The 17,237-nt window shown below is 40.5% G+C and overlaps 1 protein-coding gene across 1 annotated transcript in view; it reads right to left on the reverse strand.

Annotated features, from left to right (window-relative positions):
• CEP192 (centrosomal protein 192) overlaps nt 1-17,237 on the reverse strand; it is a 198,562-nt gene that overhangs the window by 22,602 nt on the left and 158,723 nt on the right. Inside the window, exons 39-46 of the mRNA XM_075214402.1 lie at nt 16,097-16,212; nt 15,819-16,001; nt 11,531-11,621; nt 10,269-10,448; nt 9,474-9,734; nt 8,988-9,109; nt 3,909-4,018; nt 2,724-2,868 (exon numbers count right to left, since the gene is read on the reverse strand). Of these exons, the coding sequence (XP_075070503.1) occupies nt 2,724-2,868; nt 3,909-4,018; nt 8,988-9,109; nt 9,474-9,734; nt 10,269-10,448; nt 11,531-11,621; nt 15,819-16,001; nt 16,097-16,212 (1,208 nt within the window). The remainder of the gene's footprint in view (nt 1-2,723; nt 2,869-3,908; nt 4,019-8,987; nt 9,110-9,473; nt 9,735-10,268; nt 10,449-11,530; nt 11,622-15,818; nt 16,002-16,096; nt 16,213-17,237) is intronic.

Below are 17,237 nucleotides of genomic sequence, written 5' to 3' on the forward strand. Positions count from 1 at the left end.
AGAAGGTGAGATATGTAATTATTCTAGGTGTTCACTTTAACTCTACAATCATTTTAGAATATTTCCCAGCTACATATCAGTGATTGGTCACCCGAGCAGCAGTCAGTCGACAGTTTGCTTGAGAAGCAAAATGGATATACAACATAGCCTTGATTCATCTGTGGGATAGTAGGGTGAAGCAAGATCATTGGAATAAAGTGAAATGGCCTTCAAGAGACAATATGACTGTAGGTGGTGCAGCGATCATCATTAACGAGCCATTGGTTGAAAGAAAGTGGGGGGAAAAAAAAAAAATCATTCTCCCACCACTCCATATCAAGCTGGGACTAATGAAACCATTTGTTAAGGGCTTGGACAAAGATGGCGATTGCTTCAAATACATTTGTAGATCGTTCCCTGGACTGGAAGTATGGAAAAACTAAAAGCTGGGATCTTTGAAGGCCCTCAAATTCGTATACTTATCAAGGATTCTAATTGCACAAAATGTATAAATGTTGTTGAAGCTTCTGTTTGATGCAGTTTTGTGCCAGTTGTCCAAAAATTCTTAGATAACCAAAAAGCAGACAATTTTGCTTGGTGCAAAGAAACTGGTGTAAAACATGCTCCCAAATTTTTAACAATTTCGGTACTAATATGAGCATAAAAGGTACACTTTTTCCATAGCCATTTACACAGATTTCCGAGTAATCTTTGTGATTTTAGTGAGAAACAAGGGGAAAGGTTTCGACACGATATAAAAGGTGACGGAGGAAAGGAGTCAAGACAGGTGGGACAAACACAATGGCTGACTATTGCTGGAGCCTCCAACATGATTGTCCTGATAACCCACATAAAATAAATTTTAAAAAAAATCGTACAAACAGGGCTTTACTATGCACTAATTATCCAAATCAGCTTACTATGTTTATCTTTTATATCTATCTTTAATAAAATGACATTATTTATTTCATATGTGTACTTTTGTATGATTTGATACAATAGCAATGCAACTTGTAAGTTGGCTCTACCTGACCAATAAATTTTTTGCATTTTTGTCGTTTTCAATGGGGTACCAATTATCTAAAAAAAATAGAGGCAATCTAGCAAAACCATTGTCATTCGCAATTAGCAGCTCAAAGTTACCTAAAAAAATCACCCTATTATGATGCTTCCCAAAAAAAAAAAAAAAAAAAGAGAAGGATGAAGGACCTGCAAGATTGCTGGCCTTGCTTCACTTATTACAAGAAAGGTTGGCTTACCACATATGGTCTCACTAATGTTATCAAGCACAGCACTGAACAATGGCTGACCTGGAGGGAAGGATGGGGGGGCAAAGTGATCACTTTTTGAGAGCTGGTACGTAGACTAAAACTTGAGCCACAAAGACAAACTTGCCGCCTTAAGGGGCGACTCACACATATGCTGTCTTGAGGGTTAAGGTGAAACCTGCCACTGAGACGGTGGACTTCGCAAAGCCTTAAGGCCATTTATAAATAGGATCTTTACATGTCATCATGTACATGATGATAATAGTACTACTGTTTGACTGCTGTGAAATGGTTGGTTAATCTGAGGGTCTGACTACTTGTGTCAAGTTCTCCAAGAAAAGGATTGAGAATTGCAAAGCTCTTCGGAATAGTAAACTGTTTATTGTGATGTTTTCATTGGTAGGACAGGGTACCCCTCCAACTCCCTGTGTGTTTGGGAAAAATATGTAGGGACATTCTGACATTGAAAGACGACTTGTTCCTTGTCAGACAGTGGGCTCTCTGAGGCTACTCCTGGAATGCTGTGCCACATTGCCTTGGGCTGGAAAATTCTGTGCACAAATTAAATCACACCCTATGAAAGGACGCTATCCCCACCAGTGCAGAACGGACATGAACTGTGTCTTCTCTGGAGTTAAGCATGTCAGCGTGGACATGCATGGGACTGTCAGGGAGCATTTCGACTTACTGTCCCCAAAAACAAGGAGCAATCGAGATGAATCAACCCTTACATAGTAGTCTCTGGGTGCTACCCATCAACTCACATTCCTTCAATAAATTAGAGTAACATGTTAATGATGCCTGAACAGAGAAGCCCCACAGATCTTTCTAGGCAGAAATTAAAGACGTGTGAACAATATGCTCTTTAAAGTGAAAAAACTATTGGGAAGGCAAGGAACAACAGCCATATGGAGTTACGTGAACTCATAAGATGAATACGATGGAGATGAGAGAAACTATATAATGGAAGGAGTTGGTGATCATAGGTGCTGCAGGGACAGCCAACACTTAACTCAAGTTCTCAAGGGGTCGGGTGAGGAGGATTTAAGTCACTATGCATTCTCTTTGAAGCGCCTTAGATGAACATCTGATTTAGAAGACCTACTCAACTTTCAGGTTGTGTCAAATCTCCTACTTGAAGGGCCTATATTGCTGTGTACCTCAATGAAACAACAACATTATTTTTGCCTTACATACCTCCAAATTTATTGCACTTTCTATTTTGTCATAATAATTAAGTTTCAGGCTGTTCTATCCATGCACCCGGAGTGTGGTAAAGGATTATTAAAGACTAAACTAATTAGTGTCTGCTTAGAACCTTCATTTGGTCAAAAATAGGTGAAATGAATCTCTGTACAGCTGTATTAGAATAGTCAAAAGAGCTCAGTGAATGTGCTTGCCTTATAAATCTCATCAAAATACTGGGAAACCACCATATCAGTGACATTGATCATTATAGAGCAATACGAAACCTACCTTTGCAAATTATTGCTCAAACATGGCTGAGAATATGGATCATTTGTGCTCATTTCTGGAGCACTTCCAACAACAGAGAGTATAGTTTTTTGCATATTTCCATAGAAAAGCAGGATGTCATTTGGTCTTTGCGGCAAGTCATACACTGAGAATTGAAAGCAAACATTTAACCATAATAAAGATTACAGTAAATGATTAAAAAAGTATTAAACCAAAAGTAATGAATGACAATTCAAACATGCATATATTACTAAGATTTTTAAATGAAAAACTAAGCCTAAATATAAGTTTAGAATTTACTTTACCAACAAGAACATCAACAAGAGTAAGCTGTACACCGCATATAAAACATACCCCTTTTTTTCTAAATGGCAGTCCTATAAAATTCAGGGAATATATATATATATCTATATCTATCACACACACATATATACATACACACTAGCAATTATAATCATTGAAAAGAAAACAAATAAGAGAAAAATCAAACATAGGCTCTAGTAAGGTGGGTTTTGAGATAATGTTTAAAGATTTAAATGGTAGGGAACAAAATCTGATCAGGAATGGTGGGAGTGAAATGCTGTTATCATAGTGGAGGTGAGGTGTCAGTCAGATGCATATTTAAGAGGGTGCATGGTGAACGTGGATTTTAAGATGAGCTGTGAAATTTATTAAGGAGTAGTGCTTTTGGTTTCGAGGGTAAAAGTGAGTCATTTGAATTTTATTCTGGAGAATATAGGAAGTTCTTGATTTGCAAAGTGGTGCGATAAGACATGACGATAAGTCTTGTTGCTGCATTTAAGAAGGATTACTGAGTGAGGGAAATGCTTGATAGGGGTAGGTTGTAGTAGTCAAGTTTCACAGCGCATTGGAAACTTACTACCAGGTCCGATCTGTGTGGAGTTTGCATGATCTCCCAGTGTATGCGTGGGGGTGCTCTGATTGTCTCCCACAGTCCAAAAAACATGCTGGTAGGTTAATTTACTTCTGACAAAAAAATAATGGACCCTAAAGAGTGATGTAGGGAATTTAGAGTGTAAGCTGCAATGAGGAAGGGAAAAATGTGAATGATTATTTTATGAAGAGTGCTGGATTATAGGATTTGTGCTATATAAACTATAGTAAGAGAATGGATAAGATAATAACAGTTCTAGCATACATCAATATAAGCTCATTTTATCTTACCTTCAGATACCAACTGCTCACCAGGAAATTCTTCATCAAATCTTGTATTTTTTAACTTTGTGTTTTCTGCAATGATTTTTTGTGCCAGTTCAGGCTTGTATAGTAATGCCCTGTGATCATGTAAAATATATGTTGTGCATAAAAACAAAGTAAATGAAGTCTAGTAAGTCACAATTTCCCAACTACGTGAACTCTTAATGCTAAACAAGCAACACAACCCAAAGTAGAGACATCAAATTAGTAGAGAACACTCAGACTACCATGGTATTTATATTAATACTCCATAAGTCTTTTACTACATAATCTGTACGAATGCTATAGCTTGACATCTGGGTCGGTAATTCTATTTTTTCACACAAATACCATCAATTTGAAAAATTAGAATTTTGTACTTATGTTAAAACCTCTATCTGAATCTAATGGAGGCACTATATGCACTCCCTCTATGTGCTTTGTTGTTGTTTCTGTTCATCCATTTGTTGCCACCGATATAGTTAGGATCCTAATTGGAGAACATTATTTTCCTCCTCTCTGGTTGTATATTCCTAATTCTGTCCTTTGGGGCTTTGTAAGATAAATACGGCAGCCAGTGGGGTATAGAGGGGAAGGAGCTTGAATTTTTGTCAGTACATTTAAAGTGCCCAAGCTCCTGTCACCGCACTCTGAATCCAATGGAGGAAACTGGACCACTGGGGTATAGAGAAAAGGATTTAATCCAAATACAAAAATCTATTTTCTCATTCATCCTAATGGGGGACAAAGAGACAGATTTGGAATGTCCCAGGTGTTCCAAAAGAAGGGTATGATCAGTTTTATGCAAGACTGGCATCTATGGATGCAAAAGTATTGAACAGAACCTCATGAAGATGTGTGCTGAAGATCAGGTGGCTGTCCGACAGAGGCACCTACCGGACAAGTGAATGCGCCTGCACATTTTTAGAAACAAGATATCCTTTCCCATTGTAAGCCTAGCAAATTAACAGAGTAATCCATCTGGCAATTTTCTAACGACGTCCATAAAAGCAAGAGACCTCTTCATGTTGCGGATTACTCTGATGTAAGGCCAGAAGCACAATGTCCTGGTTCAGATGAAACTTGGAAACCACATTAGACTGAAAAGAAGACTTAGTGTGAAGGACAGCCCTGTCCTAAAGAAAGATGAGGAAAGGAGACTTACAAGACAGAGCATCCAGCTCCGAGACTCTCCTAACTGTGAACAAAGCCAGGAGGAAAGTAGTCTTCCAGGTAATGAACTCTAGTTCCACAGAATCCAATGCCTCAAATGGAGGCTGTTGGCACCAGGTTAAGATCCCAAGGAGCAACCAGTGGGATCTATGGAGGCTGCACATGCATGACTCACTGTAAGAAGGTGTTCACCTCAAGTGAAAGTGCCAATTATCTAGTAAAGATTGATGTCTGAACTTTCAAGGAGCCATGTATCAAGCCCCATCCAGACCTTCCCAGAAGAAGAGGAGTACATGGACCAGCCTAAATAAAATGGTGGAGAACCCCTTCCTTCTGATTGCATTACAACATGTAGAACTTGTGATAGTTTCTGGACGAAACAGGCTACTAGCCATGAGCATGATCTAGATCATGCTGTGTGGAAAGCCACTTGCCTAAAATATCATGGCTTCAATAGTCACCCCATTAAAACCAGCTGTGGAAATCTCTGGTGCAGAAAAGGACCCAGGATTAGCAGGTCTGGCCTTAGAGGATGATGCCACATAGAGCTCTCTTCCATGACGAGAAGGTCCATGTAATTATGGAGCCACCAGAATTACCCAAATGCCGACTCATTTTACGTTCTTGAACATCCGTGGAAGCATTGTTGCCAGAGGGGACAGGAAAATCAGGTGAAAATCCAAGGGTAAAGATATCGCGTCTATCAACAATACCTGTGGATCCCTTGGGCTGGAGCATTAGTGCCAACCCTTGTGGTTCAACAGAGATGCCGACACCTGGTGGACCCCACCAGCTGCTTCCCAGTTATGTACTGATGGGATGAACAGAGCATGGACAGCCATAACTTTTCTTTCCACCAAACACTCTCAAAGCCATTAGTTCTTCCTCCCGACAATGGGTAAGCTCTGACTGGGCCATGAATTCCAGTACAATTATTGGAAGTTTGCCCTGAAACAGAAGTGAAGTCTGATGGTCCCCCAGCCTTGAATGCTGACTTCTGTGGCCACCGTTGTCCATTCCTAAATGGTGAATGTGAGACTCCTATTGAAGTTGTTGCTCCACAACCACCATAGAAGCAAATGGCGCACCCATGGACACAGTCTGAGGTGCTGACAGGACAAATGTATGCCAGACGTGTACCATTTCAAAATTAGTTTGATCCTCGAGGGGTACCATGAAACTGTATTGCCTTGAGAAGGATACCGTTTTGCAAAGCACCTTCAAGCAGAAAACAACATATACCAAATCTACAGGGACTGGAACTTCCATATCACACAAAAAAAGGATATTGTCCTGTGTCAGGAAAAACCTCTGCTGTCAGGTGTCGAGCATCTGCCCCAAAAAAAATGCTTATTTGATGGGAAGGATAGAAGTTGGGTATCTTGTAGTTGATGGTCCAACAATGAGATGCCAATGTCTGGAATGTTGCTGAATATGGGCCTAAAAGAAGGTTGGACAGCCCCCCGTGATCAGCAGATTGTCCAGGTAGGGAATTGCAGTCACCACCTGGATCTCAGAGACCAGCCATTACTGTCAACACACTGAAACATAGTGCCTGGAACTGGAACTGCACAGCGAAGCTGAGAGTAAACTGGTGTCCCTCACAGATTGGAACGTGCAAGTATGCATCCTTGATGCCTATGGATTCGCCCCATTTTGAACTTGTCCACCCACAGCTAGACACTCAGGAAATTAAAATTGAGGATGGGTCGGAAGGAACCTTGTGGATACTGCACCAAGGCTTGCATAAAAACAGAACACTCTCTGATCTTCCAGGACAGGGACAACTAATTCTGAGGAGAGCAAGGCCTGAATGGGATTACTGCTCATCATGCTGACTACTTGTTGGCAGGCTTGGGTGCTAGACACCTAGCTTCTCAGGCCTGGTTACTTCTCTGCTGACCTCTGAGAAGCAGAGTCCAGACCTCTAAAAGTCTGACTTTGCACTATTCCTTAGGGGCAAAAGGAATGAAAAATAGATCCCTTAGGTTTAGGGATATTAGAAGAAAGAAAATAACTCTTACACCCTAAGGTCAAGGAAGTCGTCTTGTCCAGCTCAGGGCTGAAGGGCAGGGATTCAAATGACCTCTTGAAATCCACATCTGCCTGCCAGGTCCTAAGCTAAAGGGCACGGCATGCAAAGATCGCTGAGGCAGAGATCCTTGCCATTAATGGCAGACTCGGCTAAATGTTCTGAGGTTTGTCTGATATGGTCCACCAGAGTGAACAATTCCAATCTAGGTCTTCCTGACCACAGCCTCTCCGCCAACTGCTCGGCCTCCTCTCCACTGCCTGACTTATTAACCCAAGCCGAAGCGAACATAAATTTAAGTGAGGACCCCTCTACCATGAAAATAGACTAAGAGTGAGCTCAATATTCCTATTTGTGCTACATCTTAGTGTAACAGCGTTCAGGATCTGAATAATAACGGTCTTTCCATAAGGTAGATGCACCCATGGCTCGCATGTCAGAGATTAACATTTTAATGCATCCACGCTAGGGAATAGATAAAGGGACTGTAACCTGCGTGACACATTATACCTGTGATCAGGCCTGTTTCAACGCCTTACACAAAAAAGGTCCTATTAACTCAAGTGAGGAAATGGGAACACTAAATTTTCAGGAAACCGATACCCTGCTGTTCAAGTGCCTCGCAGATAGCTTGTACTAAAGCATCCATTACCTGTGTACTGCCGGGCTCCTTGTCAGTGTACGCAGGGAGGGGGTGTAAAGTTCTGTCTCCATGACTAATGAGGGAGAGGTGTGAGGGCCCTACAGGGCTCCCAAGAACTTATGACAAGCTGCAAAAGCTTTGCAGTTGCTAGAGATAAAGATTTTTCCCAGGTTGGCTGACAATCTGTGGGGGTACCCACAGTCAAGCACAGTCACTGGTCCCCTGCCACACATGCCGAGCATAGAGTGACCAGGCTAGATTGATCACAGGGCAAGGTAGAGTGCCGCCTGGAATAGGCAAAAACCTTTTTCATCTTTCCTCCTCCAGTATGGGCCCCAGAAATGCTTCCCTTCCCAGAAATAGAGAAAATGAGAATAGAAAGAATAGTTGCATTGCACAATCCAAACAGGTTCCACCACCCTCAACCAATGCATGCCTGCAGAAAAAAGGACAGAAGGGAAGGAGAAGAAGTTGCTGGTTGCTGCCATTGGCTACTGCTACTCCTGCTGTGTGTCTGTTTTGGTGGTGTGACTTAGCCCATGAGGGAAGCTGGTCAAGGAGGTGGTTGTATGTAGGGATGGCACCTCCCACCAGGGCCAGGGAAACAGTGGGACTGCCATCTGTAAAAAAAAAAGTCTCTTGTGCCTCCCATTGCCTAGTGCAAAGCTGCCACCTGATCCTGTTCTTGCACTCAATTCCTCCTTTGCCAGCACAACGGGCTGACCGCTATTGCAAACGCACTTTCCTCTCCAGGAGGAGCTACTTACCTTTCTGCCTCTCCATGGGTTTGTGTCCTTGATGCCGGTCCCAGATGACATAAGGATCTCTGTCACTACCTGTAACACCTGCCCCCCTCCCTCCCCGGAGGGAATCCCACACTGTGGGCAGAAAGAGGTGCCGATTGCAGCACTTCCAGTGCAGAACATCTGTGGCTGAGGGATGCTGATTCAAAGTTAAAATAGCACAGAAAAAAAAAAAAAGTTCAGAGGTTGCCATAGAAAAAAAGAGCCCAGCTCGGTGGGCACTGAAAAACACTGTAGTCCCAGACATACAATGAGGTATAGAGGGGGGAGGAGCTTGAACTTTTGCTGTTAATTTAAAAATGCCCACGTTCATATCATCATACTCTATATTTCAATTTTCCAGTGTCCCCCATTTGGATGAATGAGAAAAGTGTATATTTATTTAACTATGAAATGGTCTTGACTTCACGCCTTACCTGCGAAACTGTTGCCTGGAAACCTCATCACCACAGCAAAAACACACTGTACATAATACGGATGTGCTAGATAGATTAAGATTGTCTTCTAATTCTGTTGCATTGTAGAATATTGTAACCATCTGTTAAAAAAATAAATATACAGATAGAATACACATTTCAAAATATTGAAAAAATATATATATTCCGCAATATTGACCAACTGTGTAGTACAATTATTTTTCCTGTATATTTACTGTAACTTTCTCAACAAATATTATTCTCTGGGCATAACATTTATTGAAGTAGTATAGTGCTTCTAGGTATGGTGAAGCTATACAGTGCAAGACAAAGATGCATCTGCTCAAAAATGCCCCTGGAACTTATTTTAAATACTGACAACTATGTAAATACACCAGAGTCTGTTTGATGATTAACTCTGAAACAGTTGTTCACTATCAGATATTCTCAGTCTCCAAATCAGAAGAAAGAAAAATTAAAACCTACCTCCTGTGATCCTTCTTTTAAAACAAACTTCTCAGGAGTCACGCAACACGAATTTGGATCCATAATGAGATTTTTTTGAAAGTTTGCAAAACATACTGCTTTAACATAAGCTGCTCTGGAACCTGTATTTCTAACGGAGAAGCTAACTTTGTTCATTCTATCAGTTGATAACCCATTTACTGTCACCATATAGCTGTCAGACAGCTTTTTCACACCTTCAAGTATTATGTTACTTGTTCCACCATAGCCAGAAAGTGGTATCTAAATAAAAAATCAAATGTTGGTTAACATAGTTGAAAATTTAGGTTCAATAGCAAAGATCATCCAAACAATAAACCACAGAGCTCTGTGCAAAACTAATACACACACACACTAATATATATATATATATATATATATATATATATATATATATATATATATATATATATATATATATATATATATATATATATATATATATATATATTAGTCGACATGGCACATGAACACACACCCCCCCCCCCCCCCCCCCCACAAAAAACAAATAACTGCTTGTAACAACACTTTCATTATTATCTCCAAGAATGTTGACTTTAAATAAGTGCCATGCTATGAATTGCACTTATTGAGTGGTGGACCAACCCACACTACTAAGAGGCTGTGTTATTTTGGTGTTGAATTTAACGCAGGATATTTACAAAGTCGTAGCTACAAGTATTCCTTGGCTTGCTATTTATGTGCCTGGTTTGTAAATATATACATTTAAAAATATGCAGATATTGAAGTTTAGGATTCATGTCCTCTGAAACTTACAGTAAATTTTATTCCAGGTTGAGAAGATTTAATTCCTGACTGTTTTATTTCCAGCTTGGCCAACATGCAGCCTACATGTGTAGGAGAAAACATCAACTGAATAATGGCATCTTCTTTTGGACGGATAGTAAGTTCACGATTATTGGTCAAACGTTCTTCAGGGCCAAAAGTACTTTGCAACTGTATAAAAAGATCAAAGGAAATGTATAGCATTTTTCTAGACTGCACAAGAAAGCCAAGGGTCTTTTACAGCAAGCTACAAGGCTTCTTTCATGAATAGCTGAGCTCTCGACGCAACAGATTTTCCTCTGAAGTAAAATGACATGTCTAGCAGAAAGAACTGTTCTCAGTATTCACTGATAAAATCAAGAGGTTGCAACAGGAGAACCACCTAGAAATATTAAAATATGCAATTCATCTGGTTCACTTGACAATTACTTGATTAACAATGTAACAATGTGTTATGTTAAAGCTAAGGTTAACACATGAAGGAAAATCTTTTTGTTATATGCACAGAATGGACCAGTCTATTTTGCAAACAGAAAACCATATCCTATTAATTACCGGGGACGTAGTCCTCTATGACCAGCCCCACCTCTAGATTACAACCAGACATTGTGTATGAATATCATTTTGCTCGTTACTTCAATCCACTAACGTTGGGAAGATGATGCTGGGCGTAGATAGATGGAGAGGGGTAAGCCGAGAGTGGATTTAGCAAACAATTATAAATAGGACAGGGGTTCCATTTGCAAAATAAATAATTATGGTCTATTTTGCACATAACAAAAGAAAAAAAGTGGACTTCTCTTATCATAAGAGATCTCACATTTTGCTAGATGTTCAACAAAATATGCAATGTCATCATTGACTAAATCAGAACATTACACTATCGGCCATTATATAAAAGGAGTATCAGTCAAACATCTACAGCTCCAATCTACTACATGAAATTTCGCCTATGCATGATTATTCAACCAAGTTAGCATAACCAATACACTGTTAAACACTTTGTGGTACATTTACTGGATACATTTTATTCAATTACTGAAACTGTCCCTATACTCAATTATAAAATGGAACCCTTGTTTTACATGATCAACTTTAAAATACTGAACAAAGCATACAAAAGAAAAAGAAATTACTAAAAGGTAACTGGAGAGCATATGTCCCAATGTGTAAATCAAAGCGAAAACTAAAGTGGGAAAACGAAAAAAAAGTAAAGTGAAGAACAAACAAACAAACAACCCAAACACACTTGCCTGAAAGCAGTCTTGATCCTGACCCCTTATTAAAAGGCGCAGATGCTGGCTTGCTGCTGTTGAAGTGTTCCTTAATATTAACTTCTGTTGCCTGAGAATAAGGAAAAGATGTGTAATTGTGCTAATCTAAACTACACTTGACTAAATAAAGAAAAACAAAAAAGGGCAAATAACTGATTATACGTATGGCTTACACTAACCTAGGCCTAGCAATAAAAAAAGGGGTTTTTGAACATACCGTAAAGTCCATTTATCTGAATCAATTTCGTGGACACTTAACCACATTGTATATAAAGGCATTGGTGCGGAAGCAAGCACCTATTCAAACTATATACTTGTTTATATTTTATATCCTCCCCTTTACATCCTTGCATTTTTTTTTTACCAACAAATCCCATAGGATAGGACTGAAATAATCAAGCAAAACACCACTCATTATGAAAATAATAATAATAATAATAATAAAACAAAATGGCGAGACTGCAGCGTCACCCAAATGGATTCAGAAAATGGATTTTATAGCTCAGTACAAAAATCCTCTTTTCTCATTCTTCCTATTTGGAAATAGGCATATTTGACCTGTAGAATCTGGTATAGATTGATGCAGCAGGTATGCAGATTGCCATCCTTATGCAGAGCAAACATCAGCATTTAACATAGGCTCCATGCAGCATCAAGAGGCACTCACCAATCCAGAAGAGAGGGCTGTATAGTAAACCAGAACCCGAGATAAAGGGCTCGAGAATCTAACTTCTCACCATCTCGCGACTGCCTGGAATGTAGCTGGCCATTCTCTTTTGCACACAATATTAACAAAAGCAGAGGTCTGCTCTGCATAAGGATAGAAATCTCATACCTGCATTCTCAAGATCTAAGTCCATCATCTAGAAGGTGGGGTTTTGTCACTTTTGGATGCTCCTAACTCGGAGCGGAGAAAACTAGATGTTGGTTCAAATAAAAGTCTGACACCACCTAGGCTGAAAAGCACTATAGTGGCGAAAGGCAGGTTAAGAAATCCTCAAAACAGGACAGGAAACCAGACACTCTTCTTGCTGAAGCAATAGCCAGTAAAGCTTCAGGTTAGTAAATATGAACCACAATTTGTAGAGGTTAGAATGGTGGCCTCTGTAGCACAGAATGGAAACAAATCTTAGTGCTTTTATTTTTAGCGTAGATTTGTAAGGCGCCACAGTGCTTCGCAGCACCGTACAGTAGGGAAAACAGGACATACATAAAACAAGGACATACAAGGCAGACAAAATAAATGCAGACATGAAAACAAAGGGTATTGATGACCCAACTCATTAGAGAGTTTACATTCTAAATGGAAGAGGGCACAGCTGAAACAAAAGGACTTCACTTCCAAACACCCTAGGTTCCAGAGCAAGTCCATGCAAGTTAAGAACCATGTGAAGTAATGTGGAATAGAAGCCAAACTTCTCTGAAAAGCAGATGGGGCCAAACCAGTTATTTAAGAAAGACTAATCTTGGTACACTGTCTGCCCTGTAAGAAAGACAAGTGACATGCCTAATCATGGACAAGATGAACATTGTTGAAAGAAAGGAAGAGAGGAAAAATCCTTTCAGCCAGACTGGTGCTACCACAACAACTGGAAACATCTTCTCCAGATGCCTTCTTTAAGTAAATAATTAAGACGTATCGGTGAAAGCTCTGGAAAGAGGAATAGTTCCCCAGGATGAACGACCTGCCAAATCCAGAAAGTACAGAAAATTCAATTGTCAATCTCCCTGGATTATAGTGCCGAGAATGCTGGGGCAGACAGCCAACTCTTCACAAAATCTTGGCTGTCCCCCCTAGGAGGTTCACACAGGCTATAGCCATAGCATTACTGTGTCAAATGAGGGCTGGTCCTTGATCACCCAAAGAGAAACTTTCTGTGAATGTTCAAGAGTGGAAACGAGCAACAGTCTTGCATCGAAGCAAGGCTCCATTCTCCCCAGTAATATACTACAATGGAAGGTGGAGACCAGAGTGACATAAAGCTTTCACACGTGATCAAATGGTCCCAATCTTCTGCAGAAAAAAAAAAAGAAAAGAAAAGATTCTGACAACTGGTGTTAAAGAGGAGCTCCAAGGGGAAAATATGTACACATAGACCTACTGAGCTGGGACAAGACTGGAATCTGTCACGTGAAACCATTGTTTTCTCAGTCAAGTGCAATGGGTTAGGAGCAAGGGACATAACTTGCCTTATACAAAGAAGGATGGCCAGGTATGGGGATAAGCACCCTTATCTGCTCTGAGTAGATCTCCTAACTTTGTAAACGCCCTTGGTGCAGAGTTTAGATCATGGATTGTCGCTGTGAACCAGCAATAGTAAAAGGAAAACACATTTGACAGAAGGAGCAAGAAAATGGCCCACACCGCAGAAATATTCCCAAGAGATCAGTTAGCTGTGGGGAGGATGGACAGGATTATCTGCCAGAGTAAGAAAAACATTCCAACCACAGTTACCTCTGAATCCTGAGGTCTTGTCAATCACTACCACAAGCTCTTGACAGCCTGACTTCCAGAGGAGTTATGAGGATCTTGCATCCAGTCAGGTCCTTATAACAGAGTGCCCCAGAAACAGATTCAGATTCTCACAGGAAGAAGACCTTGATGGATCTTTGATGATTCCGTGACTTGTTGCATGGCTAGGTCTCAAACCCTACATGCAAGGAAGACATATGAGCCAAAACCCTGTTCTGTGTGTCCAAAGTTTTGAATCCAAGGAGAACCTTGGACTCCATCTAAAGGCTCTGAGACCAGATGAGGCAGACCTATTTGAGAAGGAAGATCCACTGCTGGAGATTCTAGGAGAAAGTTGGGGGGGTGTGTTCACTTACCTCCAAAGACACTCTGCATGTATTGTCAGTTCCATGATGCACTGAGCTAGCAGCCCAGCCCAGGCTCTGCAATCTCGGTTGGGTTCTACCCTCTTGTGTGGACTCTTTTCTACAGGAATGTCCTTTCCTCTGAGAAATCGCACATCAGCTGTGGTTCCAAAAGCCCATTTGGGAACTCAGGCTGACATTTGAAATGGAACATAACAGCTTTACCTCCAGCAGCCTTGGGACTGGAAGTAGACCTATGTTCTGACATGATCGAAAGAAAGAACTGTAGACCCCCACCTGGGAAAAGGGTTTGAACAGGTAGGGAAAAATAAAACATATCCAATATGAACATGTACATACACTGCATAACAACACAATACAATTTTAGGGTGCTAATGCAGAGTCTGAACCCATAGTGCAACTAAAAAAGTCAGTATAGTGAGTGACACAATGGCTAATAAGTAGGTACTTATAAAAACCTATAGGAGAGATTACGGTGACAGAACACTGACTAAATATGGTCAGTACTCTAAAACACACCTCCCCTTACCATGTCAGTTCCTAGTGGGACAGTAGGAGCGCCCATCTGTTCTCTCCAGGCATCTGGAGACCTCGCTGGCTATCTTCCCTGATCAGAACCTGGTGACCTGAGCTGACAGCAGCAAGCCCTGTCTCAGCTCACGGGAGGGAGCCTGGAGCTGCTTGAGAATGCTGCGGCTTGCTACCAGAGTGCAGTCCAAAAGCTGTAAGGGGTGGAGATCTCAGGAGAGCTGTCTTTTCAGATCACTGGTATAATGGCAACATCTGAAATAATAAAACTTTAAGGACTGCCATTGGTAGCTCAAGAGTAAAAAGCTCCTTACTCCAAGAGCACCTAGAAAAACCTGGGGAAATATGAATGAAGGGGTATAGCTGGGAAGGAGATAGAATACAAATGAATTTATAGTTTGAATAGGTGCCTACTCCAGCACAGTGCCCTCTATCTCCCATAGATAGGCAATGTCCCCCAACTATAATGAATGAGAAAAGCATTTTTTAATCCTCTCATGAGAAAATGCATACTAAAATAGTAGCCATCACAAAAGTCATGTATGTTGGAATAACAAACTTATGCATGCTGAAACACAACATGCCCACATTTAAATATTTAATTAAACAATATTCTTAAATCAGGTACATATTCAATTAAACCACATTTGTGTGAAATTGTAAAGTTTAAAAGCAGCACTACCGCCTACTGTAAAATTTTGCTAATGTTTCAGGGGGTCAGGGTAATCACAAGCGGCTTGCAATTGGTACTCCCACTCACACTTACCTCACCTCAAGCTCTCCCTGGTTTTGTCCATGGGCTGTAAGGAAATGAGACGTCCAAAAGGAGCACGTTTTGTACATTTTTTCCCAGTAGGTAATCGTGCAGCTTTAACTAAACTGAAAAAAAAGCATTACTTACACTGTTCTACCAAAAGCTACTCCTCCCCATGACATGAACTGCCGGTTGGAAAGAATTGGGGGAACATCAGAACAACTCATTGGAGTGGAGTTCATAGAATTCTTGTTTCCTGGAAGCTCTGTCTCTCCTACCAACATAACTTCATACTGTGGACCTGAGGGCTGCACCATTATTTTCACAAAACTGTGAAAAGATACAGTGATAAACAATTTGGAGATCGACATAATAGTACTGAAAAAAAACGTTCAAAAAATGCCAACTGCTAAGAAAAAGGTTACCTCTGTTGTGGTTTTGAATATTGAGGAGTGTATCTAATGGCAACTACTTGCTCTTCTCCTGGCACAAGAAACAAGTCCTCAGGATCCACAGTAAAACTTTTGTCTTCATCTGTGCACTGTGAGAAAAAGCAGAAATATAAAGATCAGTATAGGAAAACAATTTTAGTTGCATTTCCATAAGGTTAGAGTTCTTATTGTATGGATACAAGAAAAGGCATGAGATTATATAGGCGAGGCTAAAATAAACTGTAATCAATCAGATCAGAAGAATGTAAGCAGAAGATTATTATTTCAGCTCGGAAACTTCTGCACGTCCATGTGTAAGCAAGCTTAAGTGGAAGAGGCCAACACATATCCAACCTGAAGCGCAACAAAGCTTGACGTATACACCCTCCTCTCATAATTGATTAGGAAGCCCAATTTGTAACAAAGTACTACTTTTAAAAAAATAAAAACATTTTGAAACAGTCTTGGCTATTACTTCTCGGCATGCATTGTAACATTTTATCCTTACATAAACAGTCAGACCGGCAAAATAATTTTTTTAATCTGTAGTTAGAATGACAGAAAAAATTATGGTAACCAAAATGTGTATCAATATAAATACAAACAGTCACTTTCTACACTTTGTTTTCACATCTGCATGTATTCTGTCTACCTTGCATCTCCCAGATGTACTGGATCTTCTCCTCCAGGGTTGAAGCTCCTGGCAGGATTCATCAGGGAAAAATATTGGTGTATAATAAATGACACTACTCTTTCCCAAAGTCAACTCACGCATTGACGTAATGCGTTACACAGCATCAAACCCTTTTCCTAAGGCCAAGACTTCCTTATATCTCCTGGCACCACAGTGACAGGGTTCAACGCAGCAGCTGACTGCAGCAACCAGGTGCAGCACACCAAAGAACGGAGAGGGAAATGGGTGACTCACCTACTCCGGGGAACAGATTTAAGCCTGTTGAGAAAGGACAAGACCTGAAGCCAAGGGGAGATACCAAGCAGCACACTTCTATTTAAATAGTGTAAACTCTAATTTTGGCTCAAATCTACTCTGCTAGATTCCATTTTCATATGCACGACATATGGCCAAAGAGGTGTTTATTACCACCCATAAATTCGCACTACCATGACTATCTTT

This window comes from Mixophyes fleayi, chromosome 5 (genome assembly GCF_038048845.1).
Source record: "Mixophyes fleayi isolate aMixFle1 chromosome 5, aMixFle1.hap1, whole genome shotgun sequence".
In the NCBI taxonomy this organism is placed as follows: domain Eukaryota; kingdom Metazoa; phylum Chordata; class Amphibia; order Anura; family Limnodynastidae; genus Mixophyes; species Mixophyes fleayi.